This window comes from Stegostoma tigrinum, chromosome 24, assembly GCF_030684315.1.
Source record: "Stegostoma tigrinum isolate sSteTig4 chromosome 24, sSteTig4.hap1, whole genome shotgun sequence".
Lineage (NCBI taxonomy): Eukaryota > Metazoa > Chordata > Chondrichthyes > Orectolobiformes > Stegostomatidae > Stegostoma > Stegostoma tigrinum.
Window position 1 is genome coordinate 37,746,555 of NC_081377.1, and position 19,152 is coordinate 37,765,706.

Below are 19,152 nucleotides of genomic sequence, written 5' to 3' on the forward strand. Positions count from 1 at the left end.
GAACACAATAAAGACCCGCTCTCTTGTGGACCGAGAGGAGGAGAGTGCTATCTTGGAGGTGAAAGGAGGATGTCGGGTTGGCTGTGCACCCTTGCGACCAGTGGATCTTAATGCTGGCTTCGGCCTAATGCTGATTCAGGGGAGCAGCCAACCTGCAACGATGGCTGCGGCAAGTGCTCGTGCCCCGGGTCAGGGGGTCCGGAACACCATTCGTGTTTCCGTGAAGAAGGTGGATGAAGGTGCACCTGTGGACCGCACCTTCTTCGTGAAGAGGGTCCTGTTGGACTGTTGTGGGTTCGCTGCTGCGGACATTTACTGCCTGCAGGATTTCCCCGGAGGAGGTTTTTACGACATCACCTTCAGGAGTGCCAAGCTTTGCGAGCGCTTCCTGGAGGTTTTCAAGGAGAAAGGAGGTGAGGGCCCCCTCTCTGTACTGACCGCTGTCCCACTGTTTGTGATGCCAGCACAGAGGAGCCGTATGGTGACTGTGCATATGTACAACCCGCATGTGCCAGCAGTTGATGTCCTGACCTTCCTCGGAAGGTACGTGAAGGTGGAAGGGGACCTAACTGATATCGTGGGCCCCTTTGGCATCTGGACGAGTAAGAGGCAGGTCAAGGTGACGCTGAGGATGGGCGCAGACGGGAATGTCGCACACCCACCGTCCAGCTTCGTGATCGGCGGGAGCAGGGGCTACCTGACCTATGCAGGGCAACCTAAAGTCTGCCATGCCTGTGGTAGGTCAGGTCACGTGGCGGCCGACTGCAAAGCCACCATCTGCAGGGAGGAGGGACACCTTGCAAAGGATTTCCCACGAGAGAAAAGCTGCAACCTTTGCGGGGAAGCGGGCCACTTCTATAGGGCATGCCCGCGGCGGGGTACCACCTATGCCCAGGTTGCTGGCAGGGGAAATGCGGGGCCAGCCCCCCCGGAGGAGAGGAAGGCACCACGGCCCAGCAAGGACCCCACTAATGTGCAGGAGGGCCAGGCCGTGCAGGAGGGCCCAGCCCTGCAGGATGGGCCCGAGGCCAGCAAAGCACCCCTGCAAGCTCCGATTTTCCCCCCCTCACCGACAACCCGGAACCAATGGAGGCGGCGACAGGCAACCCAGGGGAGTGGACAGGAAAGCGAGAAGGAAGGTGCGTCGACGGGCCCAGGAACCGCAACCATCAGGCGGGAAGAGGCAGCTACAGGGGGGCTATAAGAGCTCCTCTGACGAGGAGGATTCGGAGAGGGCCCATCCGAAGCAGAAGTTAAAGATCTCGAGGGGGAAGGAAAGCAGCACCCTGCTTCCAGGTGACGGGACGCATCCTGAGGCTCTCTCCGACACCCAGTCAAGTGCCACTGGAGGGCCCCCCGGAACTTCCAGGCGGGAAGGAGGAAACAGCACGTCCCCTGCCTGACCCGGAGCCGGACCCTCCTGCCTCCGCACCCCTGATGGGGGGATGCCACCCAGAAGGCAGCACGGACGGTTTCCTGAGCCCGAAGAGCGTCCAGCAGTTAGCCCGGGCAATGGGCATGCAGGGACAGATGGAGGGGCTGGACCTTGGACTTGGGGAGGGTACTGCGGTCACTGCCCACAATGGGGGTACGAGTTGCGAGCATTAATGTGCGCAGCGTTAAGTCAACCGCGAGATGTGTGTCCACGTTGGCCTACCTGACCACCGTCAAGGCTGACCTCCTGTTTCTGCAGGAGTGCGGGATACCGCACCTCAGCAGGTACGGGAAATGGTCTGGCGCCTGGACCTGTGGGCCTTCAATCTGGTCGGGGGGTAACGACTGTCGCTCCTGGCTATTCTGCTGCGGGGGCGTGACTTCACCATCTCTCAAGTTCAGGAGGTGGTAGGGGGGGCGCCTCCTAGTGGCTGATGTCACCTACAGGAACACTCCCCTGAGGCTGATCAACGAGTACGCCCCAGCGGTACGGAGTGAGCGGTTGGCCGTCCTGCAGCGGCTTCCACCCCTGCTGGCTACGTCCAGGCCGCTCATCCTAGGCGGAGACTTCAACTGCATCATTGATGCAGATGGAAGATCCGGCGTGGGGACAGCGGGTGGGTGGAGTCAACTGGACGTCACGTCCAGATTCCTGATGGGCACGGTGAAGGACGCCAAGCTGCTCGACGTCTTCAGCACCCCTGCAGACGGAGCGCAGCAGAGGTACACCTGGTCGCGGCCAGACGGGTCTATCCGCTCAAGGATAGACTTCCTGTTTGTGTCACGGACGTTCTCGGTCAGGTCCACCGGCGTCGAGCCAGTGTTCTTCTCTGACCACTGCCTCCTGCGGCCGACTGTCACTTACAGGACGACCAGCCGGCCGGCAAGGGGACGTGGAAGCTCAACACGACTCTGGTGACCCCAGAGAACGTCGAGGAGCTTAAGAGGGAGTACACCGGTTGGAGAACCGTGAAACCCCTCCTTGAGTCTCCGTGCGACTGGTGGGAGACAGTGAAGGAGAACTTCAAGAGATTCTTTGTCCTCAAGGGTGTTCAGAAGGCAAGAGAGAGGCGGGGAAAGCTGTCGTGACTCCAGAAAAGGGTGCAGAACCTGCTCCTTCTGCAGTTGATGGGGGTCGATGTCACAGAGGACCTCCGCGAGGTGAGGGGCCAGCAAGCCTCGCTCTTCGCCGCGGAGGCCTCCCGGATAATCTTCCGGTCCAGGGTCTGCTCCGTGGAGCAGGAAGAGACGTGCTCGCGTTTCTTCTTTCAGAAGGTGCACAAAGAGAGCTCTGTTCTTAGCCGGCTGAAGGAGGACGACGGCTCGGTGACGTTGTCTCGGCCCGACATTTTGAGGATCAGCAGATCCTTCTATGCCGGACCGTACGACATGAAGCCCACGGACAGCACGGCCTCCGAGTCGTTCCTGTCGTCTATCACGGAGGTCTTAGACGACGGCACGAGGGAGTGGCTGGACCGGCCGATATCCCTGGACGAGCTGGCCAGAGCCCTCAAGTCCTTGGAGAGGAATAGGACTCCCGGAAGCGACGGCTTACCGGTCGAGCTGTATTCCGCTCTGTGGGGCCTGGTCGGCCAGGACCCGCTGGAGGTGTACGATAGTGCGCTTCGGGCAGGGGAAATGTGCAAGTCCATGAGGGAGGGCATCATCACCCTCATTTACAAGAGGAAGGGGGAGAGGGAAGAAATTAAGAATTGGCGTCCCATTTCACTTTTGAACGTGGACTACAAAATCCTGGCCAAGGTCATAGCCAACCGGGTCAGGTCTGTCCTGGAGTCGGTGATTCACCCTGACCAAACCTGTGCTGTGCCGGGCAGGAAGATCGCTGAGAGCCTCGCGCTCATCAGGGATACGATCGCCTACGTACACGGCAGTGGGGTGGACACCTGCCTTGTCAGCCTGGACCAGGAGAAGGCCTTCGACAGGGTCTCTCATGCTTACATGAGGGACGTCCTCTCCAAATTGGGGTTCGGGGACGGCATCCGCAATTGGATCCAGCTGCTCTATGCCAACATCGTTAGCGCAGTCTCGATCAACGGGTGGAAATCAGACAGTTTTCCTGTTAGATCTGGAGTCAGGCAGGGCTGCCCGCTCTCTCCTGCCTTGTTTGTGTGCTGTGTGGAGCCCTTTGCCGCCTCCATCAGGAAGGACGTGAGCCTGAAGGGCATGACTATCCCAGGCAGCGGAGGCCTTCAGGTCAAGACTTCCCTGTACATGGACAATGTCGCCGTCTTCTGCACCGATCGTCCGTCGGTGAGTAGACTATTGGACATCTGCGGCCAGTTTGAACTGGCCTCGGGTGCCAAAGTCAACAGGGGTAAGAACGAGGTTGTGTTCTTCGGGAACTGGGACGACCGCTCCTTCATCCCCTTCACCGTCAGGACAGACTACCTGAAGGTGCTGGGTGTTTGGTGCGGTGGAGCTGGGGCGTGCACTAAGACTTGGGAGGAGCGTATCGCCAAATTGAAACAGAAGCTGGGCAGGTGGACGCTCCGGTCCCTCTCCATCGCGGGTAAGAACCTGGTTGTCAGGTGCGAGGGGCTTTCGGTACTGTTGTATATGGCGCAGGCCTGGCCTATTCCCTGGACCTGCGCCACTGCAGTCACCCGGGCTATCTTCCACTTCATTTGGGGGTCGAGGATGGACCGGGTCCGCAGGGACACCATGTACAAAGACCTGGGAAATGGGGGGAAAGGGCGTACCGAACGCCACCCTCGCCCTGATGGTTACCTTTGTGTGCGGCTGCATCAAGCTGTGCGTGGATCCTCAGTACGCAAACACCAAGTGTCACTACTTACTGAGGTTCTACCTGTCCCCGGTGTTGCGAAGGGTGGCCCTGGCCTCGTTGCCGCGGAACGCTCTGAGTAGTTGGACCATTCCGTACCACCTGTCCTTCGTGGAGAAATTTTTGAAAGGAAACACCTTTGACCACAAGGCCGTCAGGCAGTGGTCAGCGCATAGTATCCTCGGGACCCTTCGGGAAAAGGAGAGGGTGGATCCCGTCGTGTGGTTCCCCACGCAGACTGCCAAAGTCATTTGGCAGAATGCCTCATCGCCAGAACTTTCAAACAAGCACAAGGACATTGCTTGGCTGGCGGTGAGAGGGGCTCTGCCAGTGAGATCCTTTATGCATGCCTGAATCTCTGCGCCACCGCACGCTGCCCTCGAGGTGGCTGCGGGGGGGACGAGACTGTCGATCACCTCCTTCTGGAGTGTGCCTATGCGCAGGAGGTCTGGAGGGGGATGCAGTGGTATTTGTCGAGGTTCGTCCCGAGCAGCTCCGTGACGCGGGACTCTGTGCTCTACGGGCTGTTTCCGGGGATGCACACCGAGACCAACATCAACTGCGCCTGGAGGACCATCAATGTGGTGAAAGACGCTCTTTGTTCTGCCCGCAACTTGCTGGTCTGCCAGCTGAAAGAACTGACCCCGACCGAGAGTTGCAGACTGGCGCACTCCAAGGTCCAGGACTACGTGCTGAGGGACGCGTTAAAGCTTGGGGCAGCCACCGCCAAGGCACGGTGGGGAAAGACCACAGTATGAAACCCCTCGTCCAGAATAGAAAAAAGGGCCCTATCTGGTAACTGGGCCCAGCTGGCGCCTTCCCCAACTGGTCAGGGGGCCAACTGGGACTATGCGGGGTGACGACTGCCAGGGCGGTTTCTTTGCTTTGTTTTGTTTTTCTCTGTTTTGTTTTTTTCCTTTTTAGTTGATGTACGTACACCCTGGGTAATCTGGAGTGGTTTGCATGACTGGGTAGGTGTATAAATGTTTTATTTTTTGTACATTCTATGAATAAAGCATATTTTTTCAAATAAAAAAAGGTGACGAAACGTCTGAAAACTAACCTTCCAGCTCAGTGACCAAACTCACATCCACAACGTATCATCCTCCGACACTTCCACCATCTACAATCCAACCCCACCACCCAAGCTATTTTCCCATCCCCACCCTTGTCTGCCTTCCGGACAGACCACTCTCTCCGCGACTCCCTTGTCGGCTCCATACTCCCCTCCAACCCCACCACACCCGGCACCTTCCCCTGCAACCGCGGGAAGTGCTACGCTTGCCCCCACACCTCCTCCCTCACCCCTATCCCAGGCCCCAAGATGACCTTCCATCTCAAGCAGATGTTCACCTGCACATCTGCCAATGTGGTATACTGTATCCATTGTACCCGGTGTGGCCTCCTCTACATTGGGGAAACCAAGCGGAGGCTTGGGGACCGCTTTGCAGAACACCTCCGCTCAGTTCGCAATAAACAACTGCAACTCCCAGTCGCGAACCATTTCAACTCCCCCTCCCAATCCTCAGATGACATGTCCATCATGGGCCTCCTGCAGTGCCACAATGATGCCACCTGAAGGTTGCAGGAACTGCAACTCATATTCCACTTGGGAACCCTGCAGCCCAATGGTATCAATGTGGACTTCACAAGCTTCAAAATCTCCCCTTCCCCCCACTGCATCCCAAAACCAGCCCAGTTCGTCCCCTCCACCCACTGCATCCCTAAACCAGCCCAGCCTGTCTCTACTTCCCTAACCTGTTCTTCCTCTCACCCATCCCTTCCTCCCACCCCAAGCCGCACCCCCAGCTACCTACTAACCTCATCCCACCTCCTTGACCTGTCCGTCTTCCCTGGACTGACCTATCCCCTCCCTACTTCCTCACCTATACTCTCTCCACCTATCTTGTTTTCTCTCCATCTTCGGTCCGCCTCCCCCTCGCTCCCTATTTATTCCACTTCCCTCTCCCCATCCCCCTCTCTGATGGGTCTAGGCCCGAAATGTCAGCTTTTGTGCTCCCGACATGCTGCTTGGCCTGCTGTGTTCATCCAGCTTCACACTTTTGTTATAGTGTGATGGTACAAGCTTGCTTTTCAGATTGGAGGCCTCTTATCAGTGGTGTTCACAGGATTTCAGTGGTGCTGGATCCACTTTTGTTTGTCATTTATATAAATTATTTAGATGACAATATAAAAGGCATAATTATTAAGTGTGCAGATGACACCAAGATCACTGGTAAAGTGGAGAGTGAAGAAAGTTAGCTCAGATTATAAAGAGATCCTGATCAACTGGATCAACAGGTTGAAGAGTGGCAAATGGAATTCATTTTGGATAAAAGCAAGGTATTGTACTTTGGTCAAACAAACAACAGCAAGACTTATACAATTAAAATTAGGGCCTTGGGCAGTATTGTGGATCAAAGAGGGGTTCAGATACATAATTTTTCAAAGTTTGCATCACATAATCGATAAGATGGTTAAGAAGGGGTTTAGGATGAACTTTGAGTATAGGAGTTGTGATATTATGTTGAGGTCATACAGAACATTGGTGAAGCCTCTTCTGGGATACCGTGTCCAGTTCTGATCACTCTGCGACAGGAAGGATATCACTAAGCTGGAAAGGATGCAGAAGAGATTTACCAGGATGTTGCCAGGGATGAAGGGGTTGAATTATAAAGGAGAAGCTAGGGCTTTTTCATTGGAGTATAGGAGGTTGAGGTGTGACCTCAGAGGTTTATAAAATCATAAGGAATAATTGATAAAGATGATTCTTGTAAGACAATATTACCCTGTATATAACTGCCAATGTGAGACATCATAGATAGCCGCCAGGAACCCCTACATTGTTATTGGTTATTCTGGTCTTCTAAGTGAGATTTCAGACTGTAATCTCTTTTCCAGTATTAACATAACTTTTAGTTTTACAGCTTGGTTGCTTCGGTTGACACTGAATATATTCACATTAGTTTGTCAATATAATTTTAATGAAAGAAAATGTTTATCACAGAAAGGAAAATTTAAAAGGCAAAATATAAAAACAATATAGAAAAATAACAAAAAAAACTTAGCTTTTTACCAGCAATATCCTTTACAGTCAGGCACTCAACTCTAGCAAAGTCTCACTCCTGTCTTTACTCTTTAATCTCTTCCTCAACTGATGAACTTGCAAGCATTCCTTTTCATTAACTTTCTGCGTATTTACCAGATGTATTCTCTTCCTCTCTATTTGAGATGCAAAGACTCATTGATTTTTCTCACTGAACTCTCAGAAAAGAAAACTTAAAGCTTTTTCCACTTATTCTGACAACTTTGGGGCAGCCAAACACCACATCTGCTGTTGTGGATGTTTTCTTCTAAACTGAACCTGCTCTTTCTGGGTAGTAAAAAAATCGACTTAGCAAACTCGTCAGCAGTTATCTCACCAGGTACTTTGTCTACACATATCTTCAGACTTTTAAAATTCACTCATGGGATGTGGGCATCACTGACTGGCCAGCATTTATTGTTTGTTCCTAGTTGCCCTTGAGAAGGTGGTGGAAAACTACCATTAGGGAGGGAATTCCCCAAGTCACATGGCTTCTCATGTTTTGATGCAAGGCTAAAACAATGAGTTTCTGACTCTTAAGAAAAAGCAGGCAACTTATAGAATTAAAAGCCAAACACATGTTTATCTCTACCTTAGAACCCAAGTTCTGAAATCATGTTATATTACAAACCTTCATCGCAATGGGCCAGATGTAACTCAGTTACAATCTCAAACAGGTGCAAAACAAAACAGACACTTTTAAAAGCTAAATGATTAGTAACTGAGCTTCTGAACATCAAACCTTCCATGAAATAAAAGCGTCTTGAAAGCAACAAAGTGGTGTCCATGGCTTACATGCACATTTTTAGGGCAAATCACGCCAGATGCTGTATTGCCATATCAAATAACCAGGAAGCATGTGAGAGGATTTGCTGCTTGTATTACATTGACTGAGCTCACCCTGCTTCGATTTTGGGGAGCTTTGCAATCTTGCTCCTGTAATATTTTCAGATGGTTGTTTCAATGCAAGCATCATATATTGCATCTAGATCAGTTAAGTATTCCACAATAACGGGCAGTTCACTGCATCATTGAAAACCGTATTCTGCATATAAAGCATATGGTCTTTCATGGAGAAAATTACCAGAGTGCAGGGAAGATATTTTCCCACAAATAACGTCAAGAGATAAAAAGGATTTATAATAGATGTTACCCTTCTGAATAACTTACGACTGCTGCTGTTAAGTGTTTCTCGCAGGGTGCCCTGGTCAGTGGAGCTCGTTTCCATGACATTCCTCCTGTGTGTTTCTTCACACTGGGAACTCGCAAAAGTCTTGGCTGTTTGGGTGCATTTCCTATTGGAATGCATTCAAATCAGTTAGTAGATTGTGGCTTTAAAATAAGCAAGTCTTTCTGTAATTCAGAACGCATGGAAATAAATTAAAATCAAAGACAGCACTAAATAAGTTTACTTAACGATCAATGCAGATTATCATAGTTTCAATAAGATAATGATAGAAAACATGGGCACAACGGAAAAACATAATGTAGTTTTGAAACTGAGATTGAGGTGGATGATATGCTTTCTCACAGTCAAGGTCAAATGTCATGATGTCAAATATATCCATCATTCCATAATTAGTCTTGTGCATTTTAAAAACTAAAGACTTATTTTTGCACTGTGCTTTTGCACAGTGACTAGAAAGTGGATGCTAAAAGGTACTTGCACTTTATTAGCGTTAAAGAGAAAAGCTTCAAGGACTTTCAATGCAACATGTTTACTACTCTGTAACTTTGAAGACATGATAACAAATCTACTCCTATATTTGCAAAACAACTTACTAAAACAAGACCAGTACAGATTATAGGTGACTGGTGTTTCATAATTTCCTAGCAAAAGGACCCTCAAGGATACATGCTTTTTCAAAATGACTTCAGTTCTCCTTCGTGTGTCTACAAACTAGAGTTAAAGTTGGTATTCATAGTAAGTGTCGCCCCCATAAATCTACAACAATATATATTCTTTAGATGTAAATGATCCACATTACTATAAATCAATGTAAAAGCTTGACTGGAAATGGAAAGTGCTGCATCAAAAGATATTGATCCGCCTCTGCACGTAACCACTCATTTACAATATTTCCTCACAAAACTATAAAAATTTATTGAATAGATTTTCATAAGAAAATGTTAGTAGAAATCTGAAACTCTGCCTTCTAAAGTGCTGTTGTTACTCAAGAGAATTGGCATTTCATGACAGAGAAATAGGTTTTTGCAAAGGAAATTACAGGCCGGTCAGCAAGATATCTGTCATGGGAATGTGTTAGAATTGATCATCAAGAACATTATAGCCAGGCACTTAGAAAAATTCAAGTGAATCAAAAAGAATCAGCATGGTTTCACGAAAAAGAAATAATGCTTCACCAATTTATTGGAGTTGTTTGAAAAAACTAACTGGCACTGTGAATAAGGCAAAGACTATTAACATGCTATCTGGAGATTTCAAAAAGGGATTTGACATAGAAAATTGCCTGGTACTCAGAAAACAGAGAATATGCATAAATTAGTCTTTTTTTGTGACCAGTGAGCTTTGCAGGGATTTGTGCTGGAGCCACAACTGTTTGCGATTTATGAATTAATGTCAAAGGCTTAATTGAAGGGAACAAAGGCCTGGTAACTAAATTTACAGATGACAAAAATATAGGGAAGTAAATGTGTTGTGAAGACGACATAAGGAGTTTGGAGACCAAAGTAGATGGGTTGAGTGATTGAGCAAACATCCAGTTGATGCTGCAAAATAGAGAAAATATGAACTTGTTCACTTGGCAGGAAGAATATAAAAAGTGTATTATCTAAACAGAGAACAAGTGCAGAATTCTGGGGTGCAAAGGAGTTTAGGTGTTTTAGTACATGAGTCACAAAAATATTAGTATGCAAATACAGCACATAGTCAAGATGACAAAAAAGATACAACTCTTTTTATAAGGAGAATTGAACATAACTGTTATTCTTCAGTTAAAAAGCAGATTGATAAAGACTAAATCTTGAATACCGTGTGTAGTTTTGATCTCCTGATTTAAGGAAGGATATAATGCCCTTGATGGCAATTAAGATGAGGTCCATTAGTGATTGATATCTGGAATGAATGGGTTTTGTTACCAGGAAAGGTTGGACAGGCTGCCCTTGCTGTCACTGGAGTTTAGAAGATTGAGCAGTGACTTGATTATGTATGCAAGATTTTGAACAGCATTTACCTCTTGGTAAGTCCAGATCTTGGTCACTTTTAGAAGTCATCCTATTAGGACAAAAATCACAAATTTTTCTCAGAATTGAGGAGTTTGACTTCCAGCCTCAGAAGGTAATGGACGTGGTATCATTGAATATTTTTAAGGCAAATGTAGACAGATTTAAATGAAAGAGACAAAGGTTATTTGGAGTAGATGGGAATATGATGTTCAAAATGAAACAGATCAGCCATGATCTTATCGAATGGCAAAACTGGCTTAAAGAGCCAAATGGCTCACTTGTGCAACTAATTTACAGTTTTTTTTTCCATTAAAGGAAATGGATCAAAGGAAGATAGAGTTGAGCTTAAAGGTGGCTTTCTCCTGTTTTTATAAGATCAATTGATACAATAGTAAGCACTGTAGCTCGCAAAGATCCCATTTTTGAGCCTGCCCTTTTTGTTTAGCTGCGACTGTTGTATGTGTATGCCAGCTCACTGTACTGCTGCTCATGATAAAGGCTACCATTACACTGTTTCAGTGGAAGAAACGACAAGACCAGTTTAGTGTAGCAGAGAAAAGTTACTTGCTGGTTCAACTAGAAACGTCTAATATCATGTTAGTAATTAGTCACAGGTTACATTGACACGGTTGTTATAAAGCCTTTGAGGAGAACCAAGGTTAGGTCGCAGTCCTTTGAGATCCTAAGTTGTTGTGTCTACAAGTACACATGACATCATAAGATGCTCTTGATATTCCTCAGCATAAACATTGAGGTCCAACACAGCATCTCTAAGCTGAAGAATGAAAAAATTTAAGAAGAGTTCCTACTATCCAAAAACTATTGCTGGGAAACATTAATGGAGACTCCTACAGCTAATGACAAGCCTGCCATCAAAATCAACAAAGAAAGAGTTGTCAGTTGGCATGAGGTGACTGTTAGCACTCAGAGGACCATGTCTCCATCATAAGTAGGAAAGAATATAAAAACAGGTGCTCGCAGCAAGTGCGGATATTTCAATGTCTAGCAGTAAATCAAGCAGTTCTACTATTAGGTCCAAGTCAGTAGGCTGTAAGTTGAGAACAGTGAACTGCCTGTTGCTATATCGTAGTCACTTCCATTGAGAAAAGTTTGTCTTTTCTCATTCAGGCAGTGGTCTTCTAATATAAGGGCCTTCAATAATGGGAGAGAGGGAGGAACATTAGTGTAGTTTTGGATAGTTTGCCAACAAGATTTGCATCAGTGGTTAGCCATTTATATTGAAAGCAGTCACCCTGAAAGCATTGGCTAATGTTCATGTTGACACTTTTAATGTAAGATGGAAAGCTGCCTAATAATAGACAGAAACAATATTAATCCAGAAACTAAAATTAGAACTGTTGGAATCACAGGGTCCCACTCAACAACAATACATGAAATGGAAGAGTTTTAATCATGGACCCTGCATTCAACCTTGAAAATCAACTGTAAAGCAGAATGTTCTTATCTTGTTTCTGCAAAACAGACAGCCTTGACACATTAATAAGTTGCCAGTGAAGCAAATAAAAAGTTGAAAGAACCATCATAAGTCATGTTAGTTGACATTTTCTTCTACACAGATGATTAACCAATGAGGAAGATCATTCCAACTCTGTATGGGACAGAAAAATGTGTTTTTTAATTTAACTCACATTTAACGGGTTATATATTGACAACAACTTGTCTGAGTAAAGGTAAGGCAGTCAGGAGTTAATCAAATCAGCAGATTTAAGGTTGCCATAGTTCTAGACGACCACAGGTTGATCTCTGATTAGAGATATGGCTAGCGGCAGTTTAACCTGGTATTGCAAAACAATAGCTTTGGGCGCTTACAGGTAACAGGAAAATGTAAAATTGCTCATCCTAACAAATGGAATTATAAAGGGCAACCAGGGAAAGAGTGAAAAATTCAGTGAATTAAAAAATAAAATGAGTGTAGTTTCATTATTATTTTGATAATTCTAAAATTTAAGATGAATAATAGTCAAAATTTGCTCACTGATTGGTTGTTTAATATTTCATTATTAAAGGGACACCAGTTTAATGAGGTTATGTTTGACCATGCCTCATTATTTCCCTTTGAAGAGAGAATGCTGGAAGGTTTGCAATGAGGATCTTAGTTGAAGCAATAACCCACATGTTCTTTTGAAGATCTCACTTATTTCTGGCATTTCTCCCATTTTGTCATTGTAAGGATACTGTTAGTTTTGTCATGACATCCCACTTCAGCAATGCAACAATATTATTTCAATGCAATATCTGTTGTTCTGTCATGCATCTGGCAGGCACTTTGTATCGTAAAAGCAGTGTCTCTTTAATGAAAGGTCATTGTGCAAAGGGCCTCAAAATCTAAATAAATAAATATTAGTCATTTGGTTGTACAGAGCTGAGTATTACTGAGAAAAGAAGTACTTTGTCAAACCTTTCCTTCTTCCACTCAGCAGGATAATTTGCAAACATATAATTTTAAGGGAAAACAAACATTCATCCCCCCACTGCACCACACAACCAGCCCAGCTCTTCCCCCCCACCCACTGCATCCCAAAACCAGTCCAACCTGTCTCTGCCTCCCTAACCGGTTCTTCCTCTCACCCATCCCTTCCTCCCACCCAAAGCCGCACCCCCAGCTACCTACTAACCTCATCCCACCTCCTTGACCTGTCCGTCTTCCCTGGACTGACCTATCCCCTCCCTACCTCCCCACCTACACTCTCTCCACCTATCTTCTTTACTCTCCATCTTAGGTCCGCCTCCCCCTCTCTCCCTATTTATTCCAGTTCCCTCCCCCCATCCCCCTCTCTGATGAAGGGTCTAGGCCCGAAGCATCAGCTTTTGTGCTCCTGAGATGCTGCTTGGCCTGCTGTGTTCATCCAGCCTCACATTTTATTATCTTGGAATCTCCAGCATCTGCAGTTCCCATTATCTCTGATTCATAAGTGCTGATTAGTTGGCAAGTGGACCATATTCTGTAGAGGCATTACCATGGGCAATGTACCAGATTATGATAGCTGAGTGTTAACTATGAGTGTTTTTAAAAGTTGAAAAATGGTGGCTCAGTGGTTAGCACTGCTGCCTCACAATGCCAAGAACCTGGGTTGAATCCTGGATGACTGTCTGTGTGGAGTTTGCACATTGTCCCCATATCTGTGTGGGTTTCCTCCGGGTGCTCTGGTATCCTCCACAGTCCAAAGATGTGCAGGCTGGGTGGATTGGCAATGCTAAGTTGCACGTCAGGGATATGTAGATTAGGTGGGTTATAAGGGGATAAGTCTGGGTCAGAGGCTCTGAGAATCGATGTGGGCTTGTTGGGCCAAAGGGCCTGTTCCCACACTGTATGGATTCTATGATCTATGATCTATGATCTATGATCTAAACCAGGCAGATTGACTCTTATAGTTCAAGGCATTGCCCTGAGAAATTAACTCACGAATGGCTGTCACCTATTTTTGTTGTATTGAAAACAGGCAAAATTCATATACCTACTCTTTCTGTCCTGGGCAGGTGGAACTTGAATCTAGACAAACTGGCCTAGAAGTAAGGACTAGCAGTCATAAATACAGAGTTGCAAGTATTAGAATCACAGAGAAATGGCCTGAAATAACCCCACAAAGGCCAGTCTCCAGTTACTAAGTCACAGATTAAAACCGAAAAAACTGCAGATACCGTAAATCTGGAACAAAACCAGAAGTTGCTGGCCAAGATCAACAGATCTGGCATCATTTGTAAAGAAAAAATCAGAGTTAACATTTTGAGTCTGGTGACCCTTCCTCAGAACGGTTCCTGGACGTGAAATGTTAACTCATCTTTTCTTTACAGATGTGCCAGACCTGCTGAGCTTTTCCAGCAACTTCTGGATTATTCCCATTTATTTATACATTGACAGAGCTTGACACTGATCCTCAGAGCAAGCTCTCAGAATGAGCAGAAACTCTGACACTCTAGTTTATATCTATCAGCCAAGGCTCCCTGATTGGATCAGGTTAAACATCCAAATCAGAGAACTCATATTCATGAAGGCACTACATCCCTTCCCCTCTCTGTCCAAGGACACAGGCCAGTTCTTATTTTGTAGCTCCTCCTGAGGCAGTTAGCAGTGCGTCAAGTTCCACCAACACTGTCTCTGAAACAGGTGGTGTACAACACACAGTAGTTCACTCTTGAACCCAGAGCATCTTGGTCTTTATGCGGCAAAAGCATTGAGGCACTGATATCTGCTGTGCTCATCTCAGATTCCAAGCTATCTTTAATGCTTGATGGACAGGGGGAGCCCAAGAATTCCGAAACAGTCAGAAAGGCAGTCGAAGAGCCAGTCACTTTGTGCTCCCGATTGTATGTGAGGTTGCAGCTTTCACGTGGTCCATGTGCTTGTTCAGGACCATTGCACCCTCTGAATTTTATACATCACTGCACCTGACCTTGTGCCAATCATGCCTGTTATCTATAAATGGCCATTCTTGTGGTTCCAATACCAAGCACTGCACTCTGAAGCAAACTGTCTGTCACATTTTGAGGAGTCTTGGGCCAGGCATTGGCATTCCTGAAGCCTTTTCACCCTCCTTCCCTGGTCCAGAAAGATTAGATGCAACTTGACACAGAGTCTTCTCCACATTAGCAACTTTGCTGGAGCTGTCCCTGAAGTTGTACGAGGGGTGGTCCTATAATGAAACAGGAACCAGGGCAGTTTGGTAACATGTGAAACTGTAGGCTGTTTCTTGAAGCATGTTTTCAAAGTTTGGACAGGTCTTTCTGCCAGACAGTTGGGTAATGGGTGGTATGGAGCTGTCCTTAGATGATGAATACCATTCAATTTTAGGAAATACTCAAATTGCCTGCTTGTAAACAATGGCCCTGCATTATCTGTGACCAAAACTTCTGGGAATCCATCTATTGCAAAAGATGTGCAAGCTTCTCTATTGTAGTCCCATGTTTATAGAATGAACTCTATGCATGTCTAGCCACTGTTAGTGGGCGTCCACAATGACTAAGAACATTGACCCCATGAAAGGACCCGAGCAGTAAAAGTGATTGAATCTAGTGTCTACCCAACCATCCCCGAAGCTGCTGGCCGTAACTTCTGTTCTTGTTGGCACTCTGGGCACTGCCCTACCAACACAGCTATGTTGCATTCTACCCTGGTCACCAGACATAATTTCTTATCAACATCTTCATTTTGGAAGCTCCTGGATGACCCTGGTGGAGCTCAGCCACTATCAGGTAGCAACCTTTGCTTGGGACAATCACTCTTGCTCCCATAATAGTATGCCACCCTCTACTGTGATTCTTTTTTCTCTCTAGGTTCATAAAGGTTTCAGTTTTGTTTGTGATGACCCTTTGGTTTCCCTGATCACCACCAGCTGTTTCACTTTTGCCAGGAATAGATCTTCCTGGCTCTAAAGTCTGATATTGTGAGCTGTGACTGGAAGTGTCTCCAGAAAACTTAAAAGCTATTGCAGACTCTTCCAGTAGTGCCACCACTGCTGGAGTGTCTGCCATTGGGAGGTGACTCAACGCATTCGTATTTGCTACTTTGCCTCCTGGCCAGTGTTGCAACTTGTAATTATACATACACAGTATCAGAGCCCACCACTGAATTCGGCCTGAAGCTATGGGCAGTACTGCCTTGACCTCTTTAAGAACACCTAGCGGGGGTTTGTGGTCTGTTGTTACTATAAAAAGGTATTGGTAGATCTTCCAGACTCCAAATATGACCAAACATTTCTTTGCTATCTGGACATATTTACACTCTGCATTAGCCAAAGTCTAAGATGCATTTGCTATTGGGAGCTCTTTTCCATTGGGCCATCTATGAGCTAATACTACCCGGATGCCATACAGGGAGGCATCGCATGTCAATACCAAATCAAATTTGGGAACATAGTGTGCAAATATCTTACAGGATGATAACCACTTCTTTACTTCCCTGAGGTTCACTAGGCGACCATTTCCAAGGCTTATCTATGACTGTTGGTATCTATTATCTACATCTGTTACTATCTTAAAAATGGCATTTTGACAAGGAAATGGAAATCATCATGCATTGAAGTGGATGAAAAATGCAGAAGTTCATCAAATTGTAATGTCAGTGGGTTATAGAAAGGGGATTTTGCGGGTAGCACATGAATTAACAGTAAGTAGTAATTTGGGAGTAAGGATAACTCAAGCCAAAATACAAAAACATTTTCATTGGCTTGAACTGTGCAAAAATGTGTTGGAATTTTGCTGGGCATGTCATAAGTGTAAGGTAATTGGAAAACCTCACAATAATAAAACCAGCACTATTAATACCTATTCCAGTTTTGAAGAACCTTTTATAAGAGTCTTAACTCTTAGGATCCCTACATAAAACAAATGTGGGAATCAATATTTGCTGACCATATTGGATATGTCTAATTGATTTCCAGAGACCATTCTTTATGCAGTATCATGGCTACAAGAATTGCAGAAGATTTACCCATTTTTTAAAACTGTGTACAGACTATCCACAGATATGTTGTCAACTCAAGGGTCAAATTTTACATGAAAATTATTTATAGAAGTCATGGATGGCTTAGGAATAAAGCAATTCAAATCCACTGTGTCATCCAGAATCGTAGGAAACATTAGAACAGTGGCATCAAACTTAAAAGACCATGCTGAGGGCTTGTAGTCAAGATGATCCAGAGGACAGGAATAAAAGAATTCCATTTGTACGTTTCGCAATTAGAGCTGGGCCTGATGAATAAACTAAATTCAGTCTATTTGAATTAGTTTTTGGGCATGGGGTGCGAGGGCCACCAAAATAATAATAAGGAGAAATTGGTGAGTCCACATATTGGTGAATTCAGAAACTAGATATTTGGATCATGTGTCAAATTTCAGGGAAATATTAAATATAGCAGGGGAGTTGGTTAGACAGCATTTGAAAGTTGCACAGCATGTGATGAGAGAGAATGGGAACTGCAAATGCTGGAAAATCTGAGATAGCAAAGTGTGGAGCTGGATGAAAGTAGCAGGCCAAGCAGCATCTTAGGAGCACAAAAGCTGACGTTTTGGGCCTAGGCCCTTCATCAGAAAAGGGGGAGAGGGGGGAAGAATTCTGAAATAAAGAGAGAGTGCGGGTGAGGCAGGTCGAAGATGGATAGAGGAGACAGACAAGTTAAAGAGGCAGGGATGGAGCCAGTAGAGGTGGGTGTGGGTGGGGAGGTAGGGAGGGGTTAGGTCAGTCCAGGAAGGATGGACAGGTCAAGGGGACAGGATGAGTTTAGTAGATAGGAAATGGGAGTGCGGCCTCAGGTGGGAGGAGGGGATAGGTGAGAGGAAGAACAGGTTAGGGAGGCAGGGACGAGCTGGGTTGGTTCTGGGATGGAGTAGGGGGAGGGGAGATTTTGAAGCTTGTGAAATCCACATTGATACCATTGGGCTGCAGGGTTCCCAAGCGGAATATGAGCTGCTGTTCCTGCAACCTTGGGGTGGCATCGTTGTGGCACTGCAGAATGCCCAGGATGGACATGACGTCTCAGGAATGGGAGGGGGAGTTGAAATGGTTCGTGACTGGGAGGTGCAGTTGTTTATTGCGATCCAAGCGTATGTGTTCTGCAAAGCTGTCCCCAAGCCTCCGCTTGTTTTCCCCAATGTAGACGAAGTCACGCCGGGTACAGCGGATGCAATATACCACATTGGTGGACGTGCAGGTGAATCTCTGCTTGATGTGGAAAGTCTTCTTGGGGCCTGGGATGGGGGAGAGGGAGGGAGGAGGTATGGGGGAAAGTGTAGTACTTCCTGCGGTGGCAGGGGAAAGTACCAGGTGTGGTGGTGTTGGAGGGCAGTGTGGAGTGGACAAGGGAGTCACAGAGAGGGTGGTCCCTCCAGAAAGCAGACAAGGGTGGGGATGGAAAAAAGTCTTTGGTGGTGGGGTCAGATGGCCGAAGTGTCGGAGGATGATGCGTTGGATCAGGAGGTTGGTGGGGTGGTACCTGAGGAGAAGGGGGATTCTGTTTTGGTTTTTATTGCGGGGATGGGGTGTGAGGGATGTGTTGCGGGAAATGCGGGAGACACTGTCAAGGGTGTTCTCGACCACTGCCTGGGGTTGCGGGGTGGGGGGGGGGGGGGGCGCGGGTGGAGGTGGGAAAGAGTTGCGGTCCTTGAAAAACGAAGATACCTGAGATGTATGGGAGTGGAATGCCTCATTCTGGGAGCAGATGCGGCGGAGGCGAATAAATTCGAAATAGAGGATGAAAGTTTTCCAGGAAGGTGGGTGGAAGGTGTATTCTAGGGAGTTGGTGGGCTTGAAATGGATATCGGTTTCTAGGTGGTTGCCTGAGATGGAGACAGAGAGGTCCAGGAAGGTGATGAGACAGGAAGCAGGCAAGATAAAAATTCGCAATTTTGCTCACAGAGATGAAGTGTTAGTGTTATTCCCAGTGATAGCTAAAACATTAAAAGCAAGGTTTAGTGGGTCTTTTCAAATCGAAAGGAAATTGAGTGAGGTGAATTATTTGACGAGAACACCAAAAAGAGAGAAATCTCACAGAGTGTGTCATATGAATATGGTCAAAAGGTCTTTTGATGGGGAAAGCAAAAGGAGAATGTGTTACAGCACACAAGTGAAGAAAGAAGTTCAGATGATTCTGAATTGGGGATTCTGCAAATTAAATTGGATAATGAGGAA

The 19,152-nt window shown here is 46.5% G+C and overlaps 1 protein-coding gene across 1 annotated transcript in view; it reads right to left on the minus strand.

The window, feature by feature from the left end:
- The window catches only part of LOC125464900 (receptor-type tyrosine-protein phosphatase U-like), a 321,742-nt gene that overhangs the window by 99,711 nt on the left and 202,879 nt on the right, over positions 1-19,152 (minus strand). Inside the window, exon 15 of the mRNA XM_059654370.1 lies at positions 8,493-8,617. Coding sequence (XP_059510353.1) covers positions 8,493-8,617 — 125 coding nt within the window. The remainder of the gene's footprint in view (positions 1-8,492; positions 8,618-19,152) is intronic.